This window comes from Balaenoptera physalus (assembly GCF_965194825.1).
Source record: "Balaenoptera physalus genome assembly, chromosome: 9".
Taxonomy (NCBI): Eukaryota; Metazoa; Chordata; class Mammalia; order Artiodactyla; family Balaenopteridae; genus Balaenoptera; species Balaenoptera physalus.
The window spans coordinates 68859115-68881811 of record NC_138888.1 but is presented as its reverse complement, the minus strand read 5'-3'; the positions used below and the strand labels follow the sequence as shown (position 1 = coordinate 68881811).

Here is a 22697-nt window from a genome sequence, read left to right as displayed (position 1 = left end):
CTCGAATAGTATATTCTGAAAGAATTTTAAATTAAAAAAATCTGTCATTGCTGAAACTCATTCTGCTAAATAAACAAGATCCACTATTTAGTCACACTTACTTTTGCGATCACCTTGTGCAAACTGTATTTCAATCTGACGGCCACATACCCACTTTCTATTGAGGTTATAAAGAGCATCTTCAGCATCACGAACATCTTCAAATATGACTAGCTGTTAAGGACACTTTGAACATCAGATAGCAAATAAAAATATTATTTTTAAAGAATTATTTACATGTGACATGAAATTATGAGGAAAAACAAGCTCAAGTCATTAAGCTCACATCTCTAATATGAATAATCAGAAAAAAATGTCACTTATTATCAAAACAAATGCCCCATTATGATTCAGAAGAGTGAATCTAAAAATAAAAAAACAGAAACAAATCTCTATATTTTTAATGTATACATCAGTGTAGCTGTAGTATGCATGTATAATCAGAAACTATGAGAAAAAGATAAGTCCAACATTGGTTAGTATTATCAAATAAACTGTTTAGGACTCACTCCTTTCTCTTAGGTAAAAGATTTATCAGGTTTTTCACTGAAAAAAAATCAGCATGCAGAAATCTTTATTCTGAAATTAAAATTACTCTTTCATTAAAAGGCTTTTTAAATTAATTTAGGAGAAATTACTTATAAACAAAAGTGCACACATATAAGTGAGCTAAAACATATATTCAAAACTGATTTGGTTCTTTAAAAATGATATTTAACTTTGAACCTACTGCTTTAAAATATCTTTATGTTTTTATTATTTGGGATATGATTATAAAAGAAATATATAAACAATCTGCAAACATCTGGAATTACATATATTGATTCCTAATACCCCACTAAACTCCCTTATCTATATAAATTATGTATTAAACCTAAATAAATGGAAACAAATTATATAAAACAACTAAATAGCTGTATTTCAGGAGGTTGTTGCTGGTTTAACTTTTTTAAAAATAGAAAACAGAAAAAGCTCAAGTAATGCAATACAAAATGAGACTTTGGCAATTACCTCAATGTCACTTGATCTTGAACCTTGACCTTTATTCTTTAGGGCTTGCAAGATGGACTTTATAAGAGACGCAGAACCAACATCAGACTTGGCTTTGATTCTGGAACTCTGAGTAAATGTAGGAAAGCCGAAGTCTCAACCTGGTGTTGGCTTTGTCTTTTGCTTGATAAAGACTTCCCCTCTTCCAGGTCTTTATATCTGTGTCCACCCTCCCTCTTTACTCCTTGATGCTTGAACTTTAGGTGCCTTTTGTCTCGCCTGCTCGGTTTATGCTTGGATTCTAGCTAACAGGTTGGTTCAAACTGAGGGGCGCTTGCCAGCTACTGTGGACTGCTTTAGATTTTCTGAGATAAAGAAATAAACACATTTAATTAGGCAATATTAATCTCATAAAATATACTCCTGAGTACATATATGTATATGCACATGTATGTAGTCTATTCACATGCACACAGTAAAATAAAGGATATTGAACATAAGCAAATCCTCTCGGGCGGCGGGTGTAGAAGTCAAGCGGAATGTAAACGTCTACTATAGGGCCATATCGACCAAACTCACGGCGCAAGTCCTCAGGCCTGAAGTGTTTTAGAAATAAGGTAAAGAAATATGAATAGCTGGATTAAAATATTTTGCCTACAGAAATCCAGTTGAAACCTTCAAAAGAAAGTATATTATCTGGACTAGCATTATCTAAAATTGTCTCTCACAGGAATTACCCAGGGTTTAGCAAAGAAGGAAAAAATAAAGAAAACAACAAATTCTCAGGTCTCATTTTTGGAGATTCTGATTCATGACATCTGGAAATCTGTATTTTTACAAGCAGTCTAGGTGGGCTTTTATGCTTAGTCAGGTTGAGGAAACACTAACCCAGGACATCCACTTTTTTTTTTTGCTTTTTTTTTTTTTAATTGAAGTATAGTTGATTTACAATATTGTGTTAGTTTCAGGTGTATAGCACAGTGATTCAGAGTGTGTATATATATGTGTGTGTGTATATATATACATTCCTTTTCAGATTCTTTTCCCTCATAGGTTATTACAAAATATTGAGTACAGTTCCCTGTGCTATACAATAGGTCCTTGTTGGTTACCTATTTTATATATAGCATATCCACTTCTGAAAGTTACTCCTATTACAAGACTTTTCAATTGTCAATCTATAGAAGAAAGTTCTATTAACTCTTTCATTAAGAACACATTCATCTCACTATAATTTCACATTTATGTTCATTGTTTTCAGATAGCAAGAATTAGATTCTGAAGAAGTCCTAAAATTATTTCTCAGGCTTTAAAATAAAATGGTTGTTTTACTAGTAAACATAAAGCAAAAATAACTACCATAATCTCAAATTTGACAAGTATTTTTGAGTCACTTATATGCTTTCTACTGTGATAGGTACTAAAGAGGGGACACCAAAGAAATACATCGCATAATATTTGTCTTCATGGAGCTACAATTTAACTGAAGAGATAAAATACTTAGCATTAACAGCTGACAGTTATAATGCATTTATAAATTCCCATAACAACAGATGTTTACAGATGTTTACAGATGAGGGCACAGACAAGTGAACTCACCTAAGGTCACGGAGCCAGCAAGCGACAGAGCTGGAAGCAAACTCCCACAGTCTGACACTAATCTGGGTTCGTAACCACTCTACCCTGCTGCCTCGTGGAGATCTTAGGGATTCAAAATCAAGCTATGAGCACAAAACACGGCTCAGGAGATATTAGAGTATGTCAAAACATTGTGTGGAAAAAAGGTGACTGCAAAGCTTCTAACTCGGGCAAATGGAAGAAAGCTGGTGTCCATGATAAAAACTAGATAGCTGGAAAAGACAGTTCAATAGAAGAGGGAGGAGAGGCAAAAGAAGAAACTTTCAGGTTTGGAAATGCCAAATTTGAGGTGATGGTGGAACATCCATAAGAATTCTGTAAGCAACTGAAAACGGTGATTATACGAATTATATTAGTTATTTTCTTTTCAAGACTAGAAGTCAGTGATTAATGCTAGAGATTGGATTTAGGAGTTAGTACATAAAGATTCAACTAACACTGACTAAGTAGCCACTTATATACCAGGCAGTGCCGGCAATATTATGACACACTTTATTACATTTTTATTATTTATTATATTTATTTCATTTAATACTCACTATAACATGTTTAATTGTCTGCCTTCCCTGAGAGACTATTAACTTTAGTTTTAGAGAGGACAGTGACAATGTCTTTTTTCTTTTGTTTATTCATTCAACAAATACTTATTGAATAGGTACTATGGGCCAGGCTCTAGGAATATGGAAGAGTACAAGAAAAACACAATTCCTGCTCCCATAAAACATAGACTACAGGGTAAAGATTCTCAACCATTCCTGAATATTGCAATCATCTGTGAAGGAGCTATTATAGAAACAGGCATTCCAGCCTGATGCATTAATCCTTGACCTAATACGTGCTTCCCACGGTGAGCCCCAGTTATGTTTAAAGTTTTTAAAGGTTTCATAGGCAATTCTGAGGCTCAGGATTGAGAATCGCTTCTAAAGCAGGTGTCTTCACTAGTGTATCTCAGAACCTAGCATAGGTGCTTGGCACACAGTAGGTGCTCAGTATACATTTGCTGTATTAATGAGCAAAGAACACATTGTTACCATTTAATAGTCAAGGAGACAGAGTGAGAGCAGTTACCTTGCCCAGAGGTATACACAGCCAGTAGCAAAGCTAGTATTCAAATAAATGTCTTAGGAGGCAACCAATTCCATTAACCAAATGTGAGTGGCTGACAGAAGAGGACCCTAGATAATATAAAAGAGGCTGGAGCAGTGTGTGTGTGTCACAGGGGCTTAGAATCCCAGAAGTCTGAAGGAACAAATCTCAAAAGAGCTGGTTCCCTTTCATTGTCTCCACTCCCTCATCTGTGAGCTGTTGTTTTGTTTTCATTTATTTTTGCATTTTTGGTGTGATCTATTTTGACATTCAGAAATGTATAGAGATAATAAAAGAAACACCCATGTATCTACCAACAACATTTATTATATCTCAACACTTGCCCTATTTGCTGTAATTTTTAGTATTTTTAAAGAAATATTACATCCTCCTACCTTAGAAACAATCGTTGGTGTTCCTCATTCCTCTGCATAACTTTGTATTTCTACTGCAAATGCACATAAATGGTATCAGACTATTTGTAAAATTCTGCACCTTTCCTTCTCCTCCCTTGAGATTTCTCCATGTAGCTCTAGTTCACTCATTTTAACTCTGTATTGGTATGGTTATGAATAAACCACAATTTATTCATACATCTTTCTGTGGATGAACATTTTAAAATGCTTCTTTTTTAAACTGCAAACTGTGCTAGAGTGCACATTATGATGCATGTGCTTCCTAGAGCTCTTCAGAGTTCTCTGGGATGTACCACTAGCTATGCAACTGATGGGTTGGAGAGTACAAATATCTTCAGCTTCATTACATGTTCTCCAAAGTAGCCAAATCAACTTAAACTCCCCAAGACATGCATCAGAATTTCTAAGGATCCAACTCCTCACTAACATCTTTTACTCCTTGCCATTCTGAAGGATATAAAGTGAATGTGTATCTCATTATCTTAATTTTAATTTACCTAAACACCAGTGAGGTGCAACATCTTTACATGCTTATGGGTCATTTATTCTAGGGGCAGAATTTCTGGGTTTTTAAAGAGGATGTATATATTTAATTTCTATGAAAGAGCCAAACAGTTCTGCAAAGTGGTTGCACCATTTTATACTGCCACCACCAACATGTAAGTTTCAGTTGTGCCAATCTTTGTCAACACTTGGTATTGTCAGTCTTTTTAATTTTAGCCATTCAACTGGGTGTTAAGTGGAATCTCACTGTGGTTTTAATTTGCATTTCCCTAACAACAAATGATGCTGAGCACTTTTTCATGTGCTAATTGGACATTCAGATATTTTTCTCTTGAAAGTGTCTGAGTTTTTTGCCCGTTTTCAATAATAACATTTGTCTTTTTATCATTGAGTTGTAAAAGTTCATTATTATTCTGAGAAAAAGTCCTTTGTGAGATATATGTTCTGTGAATATTTTCTCCCAGTCTTTGGCTTGCCTATTTACTTTCTTAATGCTATTTTTTAATGAACAGAAATTTTCATTTTGGAGAAATCTAATTTATCAATATTTTTTATGGTAATTACTTTCTTTGTCCTATAAGAAATCTCTGCCTATCCCCAAGTCATGAAGGTATTCTCCTATGCTTTCTTCTACAAGCTTTACAGTTTCATCTTTTACATTTCAATTGATGATCCAGTTCAAATTACGTGAGGTAGAGGCTGCAGCACATTTTTTTCATATAATTAGTACATACATCCAGTTGTTACAGCACCATTTGTTGAACAGACTTTCCTTTCTCTAATGGCTTTAGTGCCTTTGTCAAAAATCAAATGACTCTATATGTATGGATTATTTATGGACCCTCTCTTCTGTTCTACTGATATATTTGTCTATCCTTAGGCCAATATCAAACTGTTTTGAGTACCGTAACTTTTTAGTAAATCTTTAAGTCAGGTAGTATAAATCTTCCAGCTTCAGTGACCTTTTTCCAAATTATTTTGGCTATTCTAGATCCTTTGCATATTAATATAATTTAGAATTAACTTGTTAGTTTCTATTTTTTAAAAAAAATTTGGTCAGGAGTGCCTTGAATCTATAATATAATCAATTGGGACTGAATTGATAACTTAATAAAATTGCGTCTTCCAATCTAAGAACAAAGTATATCTATCAATTTATTTTGGGCTTTGATCTCTCTTGGCAACATGTTATAGTCTTCTTCAATGCAAAGGTTTTTACATGTTTTTTTGTGAAACTTATTCCTATGTTTTTATGTGGTTTTTTTTTTTTAAATAAAGTTATTTATTTATTTATGGCTGTGTTGGGTCTTCGTTGCTGCGTGCAGGCCCTCTAGTTGCGGCGAGCAGGGGCCACTCCTCACTGCAGTGCGCGGGCCTCTCATCACAGTGGCTTGTCATTGCTCTAGGCGCACGGGCTTCAGTAGTTGTGGCACGTGGGCTCAGCAACCATAGCTCGTGGGCTCTAGAGTGCAGGCTCAGCAGTTGTGGCGCAGGGGCCCAGTTGCTGTGCGGCATGTGGGATCCCCCCAGACCTGGGATCAAACCCGTGTCCCCTGCACTGGCAGGCAGACTCCCGACCACTGTGCCACCAGGGAAGTCCCACCTAAGTATGTTTTTTAATACTAAGATAAATGGAATTTAAAAAATTTTTTCATTATTTGTTTGCTGTTAGTATACAGAAATAGAATTTTCACTAAGTTTACCTCATATCCTAATAACTCACTGAAACTCATTACTGGTTACTACAGCTTTATGTAAACAAACATGTCACCTAAGAATAGGGACAGGTTTTACTTTTACCTTTATAATTTTTATGTCTTTTTTTTCTTGCCTTGTTGCATTGCTTAGGACCTGCAATAAAATGCGGAATAGAGATTGTGAGAGTGGACGTCCTTGTCTTTTAAGAGGAAAGCATTCAGTTTCATCATTCACAGATGCCCTTTATTAAGCTGAGGAAGTTCCCTTCTCTGCCTAGTTTGCTGAGACTTTTTATCACGAATCTTGCTGGATTTTGTTTAATGCTTTTTCTGCATGACCGCTGACACCACTGTTAACGTAGCCTCATACACACCGTAACCACAGGCTACTACGCGCATCCAAGAGAAGCGCTTAATGGGTGCTCCCCAGCCTAACACGATGATCTGCATCAAGACGGGCATGTTTTGAGATTTCGACATTGCTTTGTTCCAGTAGAAAACTATATCTGACGTTAAAAAGATTACTGTACGCAAAATGCCAAGACTTAAAATTAATATTCTTCCTGGTCCACATCTTACTTCACCAGTGAAAAGAAACACAACACAAATCATAAAATTACAAAATTTAAAAATCTTTCTTTAGTTCTTATGCTCAATTTCATTCCTAACAAATTTAATGCTAACCTATAATGTGTTTTAATGTCTTGTGCTTTATCATATGTATTAAAATGGCCACTTCACAGAAACATTTAAAATAAAATTTGGCTTTGTTATAAAACTAACATTAAATAAAATATGAAAACAAGATAAAGAAAACCACTCAAAGGGATTTCTTTCCAGGATCATTTTCTGTAATATATATATAGATTTCCCCTTCATTTTTTATGTAATTGAAATCATACTGTATTTATAATTTTATACCGTTTGTTTTAACATATATCCCAATGATTTTCTTTATAAGCATACCAAATGTTAAAGCTAATTTTAAAACGTGTCTAGGGGACTTCCCTGGTGGCGCAGTGGTTAAGAATCCGCCTGCCAATACAGGGGACACGGGTTTGAACCCTGGTCCAGGAAGATCCCACATGCCGCAGAGCAGCTAAGCCCATGCGCCACAACTACTGAGCCTGCGCTCTAGAGCCCGTGAGCCACAACTACTGAAGCCCACGTGCCACAACTACTGAAGCCCATGTGCCTAGAGCCTGTGCTCCGCAACAAGAGAAGCCACTGCAATGAGAGGCCCGTGCACAGCAACAAAGAGTAGCTCCTGCTCGCCACAACTAGAGAAAGCCCACGTGCAGCAACAAAGACCCAACGCAGCCAAAAATAAAATTAATTAATTATAAATAACTAAATAAATGTGTCTAGGTGTCATGTTGCTAGTTAACTTACACTATATGCCACCTTGTACAAAAATGCTATTAATTAAGGTTACATGTGATGATTCTACTTTCATAACATTACTCAACAGCTGTGCAGGTTTAGGAACGATCCTTAGTGTCTCTAAATCTCAGATTCTTATCTGTTATATAAGGTTACTGAAAATTTAATAAGATAACATAGTACAGTTTTTAGTACAGTGTCTGGTATACAGTGAGTACTCAACAAATGTTAGCGATTATTATAATTTCATTAATACAAACCTCCTAGATTTTGATTGTCCCCCAGTGGCAGTGCTAGAAAGTCGTGAAAAAAATGGAAAAGGGAATCAATAAATCTCAATTATCAGTCTTGATTATCTAGATCAGAGGTCATGTGTCACATGTGTATATGTTTTACTTTGCCTACACAATGTTTAAACATTTAAAACAAGTCCAAATGTCTATACAGCAGTTATCAGCTGAAGCTTGGTAGCAGTCACTGCCCCCTTGAGATGGCACATGTTCTTTTTCATTTGCCAGGGTCCATACCATCCTACTGTCCCTTAACGTGACACCTTCACTCATTCATATTACCCTGGCTGGCCCCTGTGGCCATTAGAATTGGAAACCTTTCATTTTTTTGTAGGCACACTGGAGAGGCTTGATCTTATTCAGTATTCAAGTGGTCTGTTTAACTGTGGGAATTGTTTTAACCTTACCCAAGTTATAAATTTTCTATGTAATATATTGATTAAACAGGTTGAGAGAAGAAATGTAAACACAGGCATCTTTAGGATGTTAAAGTATATTAACTCACAGTTTACAGTTGTGACATATATATATAATAGCAGGGATCAAATTTTTTAAAAAGACCTAACATTTACTTCTCAAAGGTAAATTATGATGATTACTCCTGATGGCTCTGGAGTCAAGCGCTCCAATATGTTTCCAGCTGTGAAGCCCCAGGTAAGTCATTAACACGCTGACTTGCAGCTTTCCCTTATGTACAATAAGATAATCCTGCATACCTATAAAGTTTGGGATGGGGGGCTGGAGAGTAAATTAAGCAAGCCCAGTGATACGAAAATGTATATTATTTTAGACATTTATTAAAATGTCCACCCGCCCCGGCATTCCTTCTGGCCCCTATTAAGGGAGAAAGACACTGTTATAAGAAAAAGTCATTCCTTAACATCTGTGTTCAGGTACTATGTAGACAGAATTCTCCAAAGAGGGGCGGGGTGGTTTGAGTGCATCAGAACCGACCAGGGAAGTCTATCCAAACCGTTATGATGGGTGTTTATATTGCACTCAGAACTTTAAAGAAAAACACAGAAATCTCATTCACTGAAGTTATCCTTTGTATATAGTATAAAACTGTGCAACGAATAAAATTTAACCAGCACCACCTGTAAGTAGACCAGACTACCGACTACAGGCAAAGGGAATCGTAAGGCCCAAGGTACGCATTATTCCGTAACGCGTTCTCACCATCCCCAATTCCTTCCCATTTAGGAGGTAAGATGCGCGGCTTTATCCCGGTACGGCGACAAAGGGGCGAGACGCAGGCACCCACCCAAGGAACACTCAGGGCCAGAGGCGGGGAGGGACCGGCTCCCGGGCAAGGGTTAGCCGGCGCTCCGCCGGTTCTCGCGGTGGGGCTGGGTACCGGCCCGCCGCCCAGGTGCCGGGGGCAGTGAAGCGCGACGGGGCCCGGAAGCGGGGCCGCGGCGGGGCGGAACGCCGGCCGGGAGGGCGTAGGCGCAAGTCCCGCCCAGGCCCCGAGTAGCCTGAGGGCTCCCGCTGGCCCCGGGAAGGGCTCCTCCGCGGAGCGCCCCGGCCCGGCCGGCGGGGAGGTGCTAGGCAGACCCGCGGGCCGCCACCGGGCTCCGCCCCGCGGCCGTTACCCGCCCCTCCCCCGCGCCCCAACCTGCGGCGGCACCACCGCTCACCTGGTGGCGTCCGCGACGTTCCTGACGAACAGGGAGGTGTTGGGGGGCCTCGTGTAGCGAGACATGACCGCTTCCTCCGTTCCCTCCGGGTCTGCCCGTGGCCGCCGGGCTCGCTCCGTCTCCTGCTGCCGCCGCAGCCAAAGCAGCTCCGCCGGCCCCCGGCGCGACCCCCTCCCCTCCGCCTCGGCCCCGCCAGCGCGCAGCCGCAGAGGCGGGCGCGGGGGAAGCGCTGTGCGGCGCGAGTCAGTCCGTGTGGACCTTGCGGGGGCGGGGGCGGGGGCGGCGCCGACGCCGAGCGGGGTGCGGGGAGGGGGCGACGCGGGGTGCCGGGATACCAGGGCGTTTGAGAAGGCGGCGGTGCAGGAGGCCAGGGGTTGAGGGGATCAGGAGATGGGGTCGCGTGGGGGTCCCGGAGTCAAATGGGATTCGGGGAGGAGACGACTGGGGTCAGAGTGTAACAGGAGGGCAGGGACCAGAGCGGTCATAGGGGCTGAAGCGGATGAGCCGGGGGCTAGAGAGCTTCCGGAGAGGGTGTCACGATGGGGGGGGTGGGCGGGGTGAAGGCTGAGTTCAACCGCGCAACAGCCGCTTGGCCGCCGGGGCCTTCATTCTTGCATCCTACGCCCAAGACCTTGGCAATTGTTCCGCCTCCTGTCCCCTTTAGTGTTGAGACTCTTTAGGCTTTCAAACTGGGAGGATTGTCTTCTATGTGTTTTGATTCTTCATCCATTATTCATTTAGGGCACGCCGTTCAGCTCTGAGTACATTCACTCAAGTGTTTATTGAGCACCTGCTATGCACCAGGAACTAGTTTAGGTGCGTTTTAGAGCAACGAACAAAAGAGGCCAAGTCCCAGTCCTCATAGAGCTTACATCCTTGAGTGAAGACCAGACAATAAAAGAATGAACAAATGCATACATGGTGTAGAAGAAATCAATGAAATTGCAGAGGCAATTAAGCAAATTTAAATGATCCTCTCCCCGTCTCTCCAAAATGTCATATCCATCCCCTTTTGGTTATCCTCCTGCCTTCACATTTGCCCCTGTGGTCAGTACAGCCTGTTACCAGGACTGTAGCCAGGTGACTTGTAATTGTTAGTAGCACCCCTTTTCATTCTCAGAAGTGGTCGATTTTGGAGGGTAAATAATATGGTCACCCTACCTAGCCCACGGCGGTCTCAAAGGCTGTGAGAGTTTACCAAGGTCGGCAAATGCTTCTGGAATAGTGGCCATTCATTCAAAAAGTGATTCCTATGGCACAGCAAGCTCAGGCCTGGCCTGGGAATATAAGGGGTGGGGGAGGGCCCCCATTCTCAGGAAGCTTACAGTTCGGCAGAGGAGGCAGACTCGAATTATGGCACTAATAAACACACAAACTAGGCTAAGGGCTATGAAAAGAGCTACATGCTGCTAGAAGGGTACCTTATGGGGCTTGGCGAGCAGGCCTAGAGGGTCACTGAACTTTTCCCTGAGGAGTCTTGGAGAAATATTTGAAGAATGAAGAGGAGCAATCCATGAACTCGAACAGCATGTGCAAAGGCTTTGAGGCAATACAGGAAATGAAAGGAGGCAAACAGGAGTGTCAAGCTGGAGAAGAACAGGAAAATGAGGCTGCAGAGCAGGCTGGGTGTATGATAGGAAAGTTTGGAATGCTGACTATATGGGTTTGCTAGGGCTGTTGGAACAAATTACCACAAACTCAGTAGTTTAAACTGACAGAAATGTATTCTCTCACAGTTCAGGGGGCCAGAAGTCTGAAGTCAAGGTGTTGGCAGGGCCACACTCTCTCCAAAGGCACTCGGGGGAATCCTTCCTTGCTTCTTCTGGTCCCTGGTGCCTCCGATCTCTGCTTCCGTCTTCATGCGGCTTTCTCCTCTTTGTCTTACGAGGACACTTGTAATTTTTTTGTGTTTTTTGGCTGTGTCACGTGGCATGCGGGATCTTAGTTCCCCCACCAGGGCTCAAACCCTAGCCCCCTGCAGTGGTAGTGTGGAGTCTTAACCACTGGACTGCCAGGGAAGTCCCAGGACACTTATCATTGGATTTAAGGCCCACCCAGGTAATCCAAGATGATCTCATCTCAAGATCCTTAACTTAATTGTATCTGAAAAGACCCTTTTTCTAAATAAGATCAGGACTTGGTCATGTCTTTTCTGGGGCCACCATTCAACCCACTACACTGACCTTGCAGAGTAAAGAGACTTGGGAGGAGGTGAGAGTTATTAATAAACCCCTCCCCTGACATATTAAGTGGGGTAAAAATTCAGTAGACTCTATGTAAACCATGAACCTATTTAGTTAAAAATATGCGTATTGGTATGTGCATTTATAAATAGAATTGTTTCTAGGTGGAGGCATTACACTCTGATTTTCACTTTCTTCTTCTTACCTTTGGTATGTCAGATTAATTTATTTTAATTAATTAATTTATTTTTGGCTGCATTGGGTTTTCATTGCTGCATTCGGGCTTTCTCTAGTTGCGGTGAGAGGGGGGTTACTCTTCGTTGCGGTGTGCAGGCTTCTCATTGCAGTGGCTTCTCTTGTTGTGGAGCACGGGCTCTAGGCACAAGGGCTCAGTAGTTGTGGCTCGCAGGCTCTAGAGAGCAGGTTCAGTAGTTGTGGAGCATGGGCTTATTTACTCCGTGGCATGTGGGATCTTCCGGGACCAGGGATCGAACCCCTGCATTGGCAGGCGGATTCTTAACCACTGTGCCACCAGGGAAGCCCGTCAGATTATTTTTAAAATACTTTTTATAATTGGAAAAACCCTACAAAGCTCTTTACAGTTTGAAAAAAGCTTTTATTGGCATATCTGAAAAGACTTAGTGACTAGGTAGGAGGTTTTTTTTCCTGTTCCTATTGATAGAAGTATTTGAGGAAAGGGACTTAAACTGTGGAAGGAGGTTCAATTAGAAACTTGAACTTTAAAGGTAGCTGGAATTGATTTAAAATAAGTTATGGAGCACACAGCTGTGGAGCGCTGAGCCACGCATCATGCCCTGTGCTGCCCAGACTAGCGAACAATACAGTCAAGATGGCTAAAGGTGACCCAAGAAACCAAAGGGCAAGATGTCTGCTTATGCCTTCTTTGTGCAGATGTGCACAGAGGAACCTAAGAAGAAAAACCCCGAGGTCCCTGTCAATTTTGCAGAATTTTCCAAGAAGTGCTCTGAGAGGTAGAAGACAATGTCTGGGAAAGAGAAGTCTAAATTTGATGAAATGGCAAAGGCAGATGAAGTGCGCTATGATCGGGAAATGAAGGATTACGAACCAGCTAAGGGAGGCAAGAAGAAGGACCCGAATGCCCCCAAGAGGCCACCGTCTGGATTTTTCCTGTTCTGTTCCGAATTCCGCCCCAAGATCAAATCTACAAACCTTGGCATCTCTACTGGAGATGTGGCAAAGAAGCTAGGCGAGATGTGGAATAACTTTAGTGACAGCGAGAAGCAGCCGTACATCAACAAGGCAGCGAAGCTGAAGGAGAAGTACGAGAAGGATGTCACAGACTGTAAGTCTAAAGGGAAGTTTGATGGTGCCAAGGGTCCTGCTAAAGTTGCCCGGAAAAAGGTGGAAGAGGAGGAGGAGGGGGAGGGGGAGGGGGAGGAGGAGGAGGATGAATTAAAAAAACTGTTGACCTGTCTCCTTGTGAATACCTTAGAGTAGGGACCGCCGTGATTGACACACCTCTCGCCCGAGACGTCTCTGTTGCCCTCATTAGATTGAATTACCCAATTGGATCATGATCATATCGTAGTCTCTCAAAGTGCTCTAGCAATTGTCAGTGGTTTACATGAAGTGGCCATGGGTGTCTGGAGCACCTGGAAACTGTATCAAAGTTGTACATATTTCCAAACATTTTTAAAATGAAAAGACTCTCGTGTTCTTCTCACTCTGTGCACCTTGCTGTTAGTGTGACAAGGCATTTAAAGATGTTTCCGGCATTTTCTTTTTTTTTTTTAATTTGTGAGGCGGTGTGTTAACTCTATGGTCATTGGCTAGGAATCACGAGTTCTCAACTGTACATATCTATAGCTTGTAAAAAGAACAAAGCAACTGAGACACACTCTTGACGCTCCTTGCTGGCGTGGAGGCTGTAGGAGCGATGCCTTCTGGAGGGGCCGTAGCTCAGGGTGTGCACTGTGGGGCTGGACCTGTGGACACTGCAGTGGGCATCCATTTAGCTTCAGGTTGTCTTGTTTCTGTATATAGAGACATAGCATCCCGCTGCCATTCTTAGCTGTGGGAAAGGGGGGGGGGGTCAGCTGGCATGAGAAGTGTTTTGGATCCCTTTTAGTTGAAGTGCGGTAGTCTAAACTGTTTGTTTTTTACACAAACCATAGAACTCTTCATTGTCAGCAAAGCCAAGAGCCACTGCATTGATGAAAGTTCAAGAACCTTCTGTACTAAACACGATCTGCAACATTCTGTTACTTTTTTTTGTATGTTTAGAATTCTGAAATGTTTTTGAAGTTAAATAAACAGTATTACATTTAAAATAAATAAATAAAATAAGTTATGGACATGGTAACTATGTGAGGAGATGGATATATTAATTAGCTTGACTGTGGGAATCATTTCACTATGTGTGTATATCAAATTATCATGTTGTACACCTTAGATGTATACAATTTTAATTTAAAATAATAAACAAATAAATAAGTTATGGAACCTTAATTCTTTATTTGGCTGTGCCAGGTCTTAGTTGCGGCAGGCGGGCGCCTTAGTTGCAGCATGCAAACTCTTAGCTGCGGCACACATGTGGGATCTAGTTCCCTGACCAGGGATCGAACCCTGGCTCCCTGCATTGGGAGCACAGAGTCTCATCCACTGCGCCACCAGGGAAGTCCCTAATTCTTTATGTTGCATGACATGTACGCCCTTCCTATTTCCAAGTCTGATTCGAGGCAACGGAGTGTAAGGAAGCATAAGTAAACTGCTTTCTAGTTGGAAGGCTGGAGGATGGCCGTTATCAGGCATGGACAACTGAAGAATGTTACACAGGGCTAGGCTGTGCCAGCGTCTTGACCAGGTCCTTAAACCAGTTGACATGAGTGACCGATGCAGCTGTGCTTTACCCTTCCCTTGGCGTTTTGGGGTACTCTTAAAGATGCAGGGAAAAAAGGCTTAGGTCAAGACTAATTACCCTGCCTGTCACCAGGTTCACAAACATATTTTTACCCTAAGTCCTAGAATTTAGCTAGGTGCATTTAGTAAAAGTATCACTTTAAGAATCATTGCTTTAAGGCATTAAATGGTACCCTACAGGCTTGGGAGAGTTAATGTTCTCTCTAAATTGCCAGAGAATTCCCAAGGAGTATACCACTGGCAAAACCTGATAATTATTTAATAACTATAGCCCCTGTTGTACAGCAGAGTTGAATGTATTGTTCTTTGCAGCAACTACTATGTCCTTTCCATTTAATACAGTTTTAATGGGAATTCCCTGGCAGTCCAGTGGTTAGGACCCCGCGCTTTCACTGCCAAGGGCTAGGGTTCAATCCCTGGTCAGGGAACTAACATCCTGCAAGCCGTGGGGTGAGGCCAAAAATAAATAAATAAAATAATAATAATAATACAGTTTCAAAATTACACTTTATCCTCACCACAAAAAAGAAATAATAATTATGTGATGTGATAGAAGTGTTAGCAAATTGTAATCATGTTGCAATATATAAATGTATCAAATCAATATGTTGTACACCTTAAATGTACACAATGTTATATCAGTTAAAGCTCCATAAAAATAAATAATTAAACGTTACAATCTAATGCTTCTTGGTTTTTCCCTATAAGAGAGAGACTTCGATTGGAAAATACTTTAGGAAAACAGATAAGGTTATTTCTCATTTAAATAATGTCATTACTTTAGCTCACTTTTCAAAAGTAAACAGATTCTAAACCTCTCCATTGAAATCACAGTTCCATAAAGCATATAGCAAGAAAAAATTCAAAATCTTTTTTCAACTTGTTAAAACTTGTCTTAGTGGACAAATCTTTAAGATCGGTCATCTGTAAGTTATGTTTAAAATAGAGGCACATACGAATTTATTTCTAATGTTTGAAACTTTACTCCTAAGCCCTGTCTCTGGGGAAACCGCTGGTAACACACTTGTTGTCATTTAGAATCTAAGCGCTTATGATTTCCCCCTCATTTTCCACCTACCTTCACACACTCAGCTGGCTATCTCTTCCCTTTTTGTCACTCTGGAGCATCTATTCCAAATGGTAAACAAGAGAAACACTACCCTCTCAATTTCATCTATAGATTTTTTGGGAAGGAGTGTGAAAGGAGAAAATGACTGTTTCTAGCTTATTTGTAAAGTTTAAAATTTAAGGCTACCTCTATTTCTAATAACCACAGATAATCAAGAGATACCAAGGCTGGTTTATAAGAACAAACAATGTATTTTTGTTTTTTGCTTTATATATATATATATATATTTATTTATTTATTTAAAGTTTAGTTGACGTACATTATGTTAGTTTCAGGTGTACTACATAGTGATTTCACATTTACATACATTATGAAATGATCACCACAATAAGTCTAATAATCATCTATCCCCACACGAAGTTATTACAGTATTATTGACCATATCCTTATGCTGTATATTACATCCCCGTTGCTTATTTATTTTATAACTGGAGGTCTGTACCTCTTAACCTCCTTCACCTATTTTGCCCACCCCTCCACCACCCTCTGGCAGCCACCCGCTTGTTCTCTGTATCTATGAGTTTGTTTTTGTTTTGTGCAACACATATTTGTTATTCTACAGCAAACCTATAATCCACGTGGCTGTATAATCTTACTAACCTTTTTTCCATTTCTTAAGTGGGTCAAAGTAGTCTAATTATCAGGTCTGTAATTAAAGAGTCAAATCATGAAAAACTAGTACACTATAATCAGATTAATTAAAGAGTTTTGTTTTTGACTATCATAGTAGAGAACTAGACCTGACTGAAAATTAAATTGTACTTAGGTATGCAGGAGTGTCTTGAAATCTGTATGATGAAAAGAAAGTACTTTGGAGAAATAAATTCCGGAGTAATGAAGTCACCTGATATCATCTTATGCTGTGAACTCACTCCCCAACAGATGGTGCTAGCTCACCTCTAGTGAGAGCTCTTCTGGTCTACCCTCCCTTAAAATGTACCATGACCTTGATGGTGAAAACTGATGTGGTGATTTGAATAGAATGTATTGTTAACCTTCTTCTATTGCCCCTGAACTTTGGCTTTTAAGACCTCATTCCACACAACCCAGTTGGAGAATCTATGGTCGTATCCTCTTGTGAATTTGATTTCTTCCATGGTAGCTATAGGAAATCATTTTAAAAGTCATTTATATGACAACAATGGATATTATTTAACTTTTTCAGAAAAGTCAGATTACAGAAGGCCTGTCACTTTAGGTATGTATCCCCCAAAATGACATTGAATCTTGAAAATGTTGGAGGTGGGTGTTTCTTCCTAACTTAATGTGACAAATGTTTAGTGATGATCTACTGTATATTAAACATAGTACTAGGAACTGGGGATGAAAATAGAAGTTATGCCTCCTGCTTGTGAAGGACCTAGCCCAGTGTTTCCCAGAGTTGTCATTTTCACATATCCTACGAGAATTTTGCCATAATGATGCACTTTGTTACCATTATATGCTTACTATTTTTCTTCATCTCACTTTTATTTTAAAAGAAAAATCTATCATCAATATTAATTTTTCTTAGAAATACAATTGATTTTATGTGTTGACCTTGTTATCTTTTTTTTAATATTTATTTTATTTATTTTGGCTGTGCCAGGTCTTCGTTGTGGCACGTGGGATCTTTTAGTTGCGGCATGCAGGCTTCTTAGTTGTGGCATGCAGATTTCTTAGTTGCGGCATGCGGACTTCTTAGTTGCGGCATGCATGTGGGATCTAGTTCCCCGACCTGGGAATGAACCCAGGTCCCCTGCATTGGGAGCACAGAGTCTTACCCACTGGACCACCAGGGAAGTCACTCATCAATATTCATTTTTAAAGTTTCATAGACAGAAAGTAATCATCAGAAAATATCATGAAGAAATATATAAATTCTAGCCAATTATTGTTATCTACAAAGTTTTAAGCCTGAGGCCTGCTCTCTCTTAAAAAAGGGAAATTAATCACACAATAATAGAGAGATGTTAAAGCCATAAGCACAGAACTAAAACTTTCTCCCTAAAGTATTAAAAGGGGAATAACTCTCACACTATGCAATTCAATATTTAATGTCATATCAGTGTAACACATAAAACCATCTACAGTACCACTAATGGTAAGTGTCCAACATTTTGGGGGACATTCTAGCTAGAGAAAGATGCATGTAAACAAATCATTATTATATAGTTTCATTAGTGCTACGTAAAGACATTTGGAATACTGTGTAGGATATGATGGAAACAGATTAGTCCTCTGTAGAGAAAGGAGACTGCAATTTATTTTAGAGAAAATTGATGTTTGAGATATTTATTGAAGGATGAATACAAATTTACCAAGAAATAGAAAAACCAGGGCATTTCAGAGAAAGTGAAGCAGATGAGAAAAGGCACAGTGTAGTGGGAGCAGTATGGTGTGCTGAACTATAGGAGAGGGAAGAATGAATGTTAAAGAGGTTGGAATGGAAACTAGGAGACAAATTTTTAGAGGATCTGTATGTATACCATGCCAAGGGGCTTTGGCTTAATCCTTTTGGCAATGGGACTCCATCACAAGTTTTTAAGCAGGGGATTATGAAGATCAGATCTGTGTTTTATAAGGATGATTCTGACAGAAATGCAGAGCATGAGTTGGAAGGAGTAGTGAAGTAGAAACTGGTATAAGCAGATCAGTTAAAAGGTTCTTGCATGTGATATGTTTTCTCTCTCTTTTTTTTTTCATATGTCTGGGAGTACATTCTTTTATTTATTTATTTATTTGTTTGTTTATTTATTTATGTATTTAGTTGCATTGGGTCTTTGTTGCTGCACGCAGTCTTTCTCTAGTTGCATCGAGCGGGGGCTACTCTTTGTTGCGGTGCGCGGGCTTCTCATTGCAGTGGTTTCTCTTGTTGCGGAGCTCAGGCTTTAGGCACGCGGGCTTCAGTAGTTGTGGCACATGGGCTCAGTAGTTGTGGCTCGTGGGCTCTAGAGTGCAGGCTCAGTAGTTGTGGCGCACGGGCTTAGGTGCTCCGTGGCATGTGGGATCTTCCTGTACCAGGGATCGAACCCATGTCCTCTGCATTGGCAGGCAGATTCTTAACCACTGCGCCACCAGGGAAGTCCCTGATATGTTTTCTCTTTAAAAAAAAAATATTTCTTAAGTCAGATAGAGAAAGACAAATAGTATATGATCTCACTGACATGTGGGTTCTTAAAAAATGGAGCTCACAGATTCGGAGAACAGATTGGTGGTTACCATTTTCACTCAACAAAATGAGTGAAGGTGACCAAAAGGTACAAATCTCCGGTTATAAGAAAATAAATCCTAGGGATGTAATGTGCAGCATGGTAACTATAGTTCACAATACTGTATTATATATTTGAAAGTTGCTAGAAGAGTAGATCTTAAAAGTTCTCATCATAAGAAAACAAAAATTTGTATCTACGTGTGGTAATGCATGTTAACTATACTTTTTGTGGTAATCATTTCACAATATATATGTACATCAAATCATTATGTTATATGCCTAAAACTAATATAGTGTTATATGTCAAATATATCTCAATTTAAATAATATTTCTTAGCTTTGTTCACTGAAAAGGCTTAGAAACAATGACCAGTCCAGTAGCACTCAGCACCCCGAGCACAGACTATAGTCTCTAAATATCATTTTCTCCTCAAAGGAGCCATGACTTTGAAAGAGTGGCTAATGTCAGGTCTGGGGCAGGAAATGTACAAGATAAACCCGGAATAACTTGTCACATCAGAAGGAAAAAAGCCATCAAAGGCTTCTGGGGTCCTGTCAAAAGGATTCAAAAGACAATACTAGCTAAAGAAGGGATAATTTGAGTATTGATAATAATAGTAACTACAATGAATTAAAACATATCAAATATCTGTAAGAGTGCAAGGTCATACTTACACTAAAAAGCAGTCTAATTGATCACCTTTTAAGCCTAACTTTTCTGTACAAATTTATACCTCAGGGAAACCCAAATGGTTGATGAGGGAAGTTTTCTTTCCCAAAGTATTTCAGTCAGTAAAATAAAGGAGGGGGATGGGAGGAGGCGGAGTGAATGGGGAGCAAGGGGGGTGGGCTGATGTCCAATCATGTGTGCTTGTACAGTGGCATTCGACTCAGAATGAAGGAAGGGGTGGACCAACATGGATGAACCCCAAACACATGATGTTAAGCAAAAGAAGCCAGATACAAAAGAGTACATTCTGCATGATGCCATTTATATGAAGTTCAAAAAGAGTACAAATTAATATATGTCGATAAAAATCAAAGAGATGATTGCCTTTAGGAAGTAGGGACTCCTGGAAGGGGGAATGAGGGAACTTTCTGAAGGTGATGAAAGTGTTCCATATCTACATTGGCATATTGGTTATACAGGTGTATATAGTTGTCAAAAGTCATCAAAGCATATACATTTACAATATGGGTACATCACAGAATGTATATATATATATATATTTTTTTTTAATTTTTATTTATTTTTTGGCTGCATTGGGTCTTCGTTGCTGCGCGCAGGCTTTCTCTAGTTGCAGTGAGCAGGGGCTACTCTTCACTGCGGTGCGCAGGCTTCTCATTGCAGTGGCTTCTCTTGTTGTGGAGCACAGGCTCTAGGCACGTGGGCCTCAGTAGTTGTGGCTCGTGGGCTCTAGAGCACAGGCTCAGTAGTTGTGGCACTCGGACTTAGCCACTCTGTGGCATGTGGGATCCTCCCGGACCAGGGATCCAACCCATGTCCCCTGGCTTGGCAGGCGGATTCTCAACCACTGTGCCACCAGGGAAGTCCCCTATATTTTACCTTAATAAAAATGTTTTAGGACTTCCCTGGTGGTCCAGTGGTTAAGACTCTGAGCTTCCACTGCGAGGGGCATGGGTTCCATCCCTGGTCAGGGAATTAAGATCCCGCATGCTGTGCAATGCAGCTGAAAAATAAAAAGTTTCATAATTTTTTCTTAATTAAGAAGAGAAGAGGGGTAGTGGACAGTAATTTTGAGAAACTTTTTAAAGTTCATCTATCCATTCTCTGGGCCAGCTCCACTGGTGGCCTGCTTAGGTTGCCAGTGTGGGATGTTGCAGGGGTAACTAGAGGGATCTCAAAGTTTTTGTGAGCTGGTAGAGGTGTGGTTACTCCACAGAACTCTGTGGTGGGCTTCAGTGCCACGGAAGGGCTTCAAGCCACCACAGAGCTTGGCTTCAGGCATCCTTGGAAAGCCACAAGCAGTGGTGGTGGAGCCATGGCTGGATGATGGGAACCCGGGCCCTGCCCTCTGCAGCCTCCAGCCAGAGTCCATGGTGTGTGCGCCTGTCATCGGCTTTTTAGTGGGTCTCATATTTGTTTAGACTTGTCTAGTTGTCTGGAAGCTGGCGTCATGTGAAATGGGAAATGCTGCTTTCGCAATGCTGGCTGAAATTTCACAAACATTGGCAGCACAAATTCAAGAGAAGTGTCAACTCCTTGGCAAGGATGGCACTGTTCAAAGGGGGACTGTAGCAACTGAGTCATCTTTGGAGGATATTAGCCTAGAGAAAGAGTCAACAAAAACTCAGAGCCTGGCGGTCACCTATGGAATGCTGACGAGTACCAACTCTATCCTGAAGGAGGAAATAATAAAATAATACTTCCCTAATAAAAAGAAGTAGATGAAAGATCCAGACACTCAAGAAAAAAGGAGCTGATGGCTGAAGTTGCAAGAATGATCTGGTCACTGAACTAGGAGTCACCACATCTCAATAAATTTTCCAAACAATAACTCCCTGTTGTCCCTCCAGATGGTGGGCCTTGGTCTGAAAGCAGAGGCCTCCTGTGCTGCCAGGCCACATTCACCCACCTCCCTCCAATATGACGTTATCGTCACTCCAGATGCAAGCAGTTCCTGTAGAGACCTCCTTTTCCTTCTCATCCTCCTCTGGGAAGTGCTTATAGAGCCCCCTTCTTGGGCTGGAGTTTCTCCTCTACCCTCAAATCCTAAAAACAGAAGTGAGTTCCTTTGAAGTTAGTCCAAACTTCAAATGAACCGACTATTGGAACCAACATCAAGAAACTAGAGACTTTTAAAATCAGGTCTCTTCAAAATGAATTTTAATCTCACTTGTTAGCATTTTAAAAACTTAAAGGGCCATACTTGTGCTCATAATAACAATCAATAGAACTTTAGTTCTCAGAATAGGGTTTGTAAAATTATTTTTATATAAATGTTATAATTAAATTTTTACTTAAATTTTTCTCTATACATAATATAAATATTATGTTTTATTTAATTATACGTGCAGTTTATCAACAGCATAAAATTCCAAGAGGATTCTATAGTTCTTTAGAGGGTCCCAAGCAGGATTGAGCCCGAGCTGTACAGGGTGGTAACCATTCAATGACACACATTTTATTGGCTTTCTCTCCTTGCCTCCATTTTCTGCGATTACCTTTCAAATAAGTTACATGCACCTGAGAGTATGTCTCCGGCTCTGCTTTCAGGGGAAACTAAGCTAAGACGGACATTGGAACGTACAGCCAGCCACATAATATATAACTAGGCCCTTCGGGCTGACTTTCCCTTGCCTCCTACTACAAGGGGTGTGGACACTGTCATCGATAAATGAAGCTTAGTCACACCTTTCTGAACTGTAGTCCCCGTTGTTAGAAAGACAGCATGGAATGGGGACAGTGTCATCTCCAGGAAGTGGATGCCTCCGGTCCATGAATTCTCTAGACCCCTCCCATCCCGCCCCCTTTCACACGTTCCTGAATGTATCGGTCACATTAAATCAATGAGACTAACTGAGCTGCTCCTTCCTTATTCCACTGTTTCTCTGACATTACCCAGGAAATTACTGGGACCTTTGGT

General features: G+C 40.6%; 1 protein-coding gene and 1 pseudogene across 10 annotated transcripts in view; one reads left to right on the top strand and one right to left on the bottom strand.

Annotated features, from left to right (window-relative positions):
• SRSF12 (serine and arginine rich splicing factor 12) overlaps positions 1-22697 on the bottom strand; it is a 51879-nt gene that overhangs the window by 16966 nt on the left and 12216 nt on the right. The window contains exons 1-4 of one of the 9 annotated variants that reach the window (XM_082473993.1): positions 9684-9885; positions 8014-8046; positions 1521-1625; positions 102-205 (exon numbers count right to left, since the gene is read on the bottom strand). In XM_082473993.1, the coding sequence (XP_082330119.1) occupies positions 102-205; positions 1521-1625; positions 8014-8046; positions 9684-9748 (307 nt within the window). In that variant the 5' untranslated portion in view covers positions 9749-9885. Of the gene's footprint in view, positions 1-101; positions 5935-8013; positions 8047-9307; positions 9592-9683; positions 9886-22697 lie in introns of those variants that run through there. The other 8 variants (XM_082473994.1, XM_082473999.1, XM_082473995.1 and 5 more) reach the window with 8 other exon arrangements.
• On the top strand, positions 9992-20774 carry LOC309666522 (high mobility group protein B3 pseudogene; annotated as a pseudogene). The gene has a single exon. The product of its transcript is annotated as a high mobility group protein B3 pseudogene (transcript).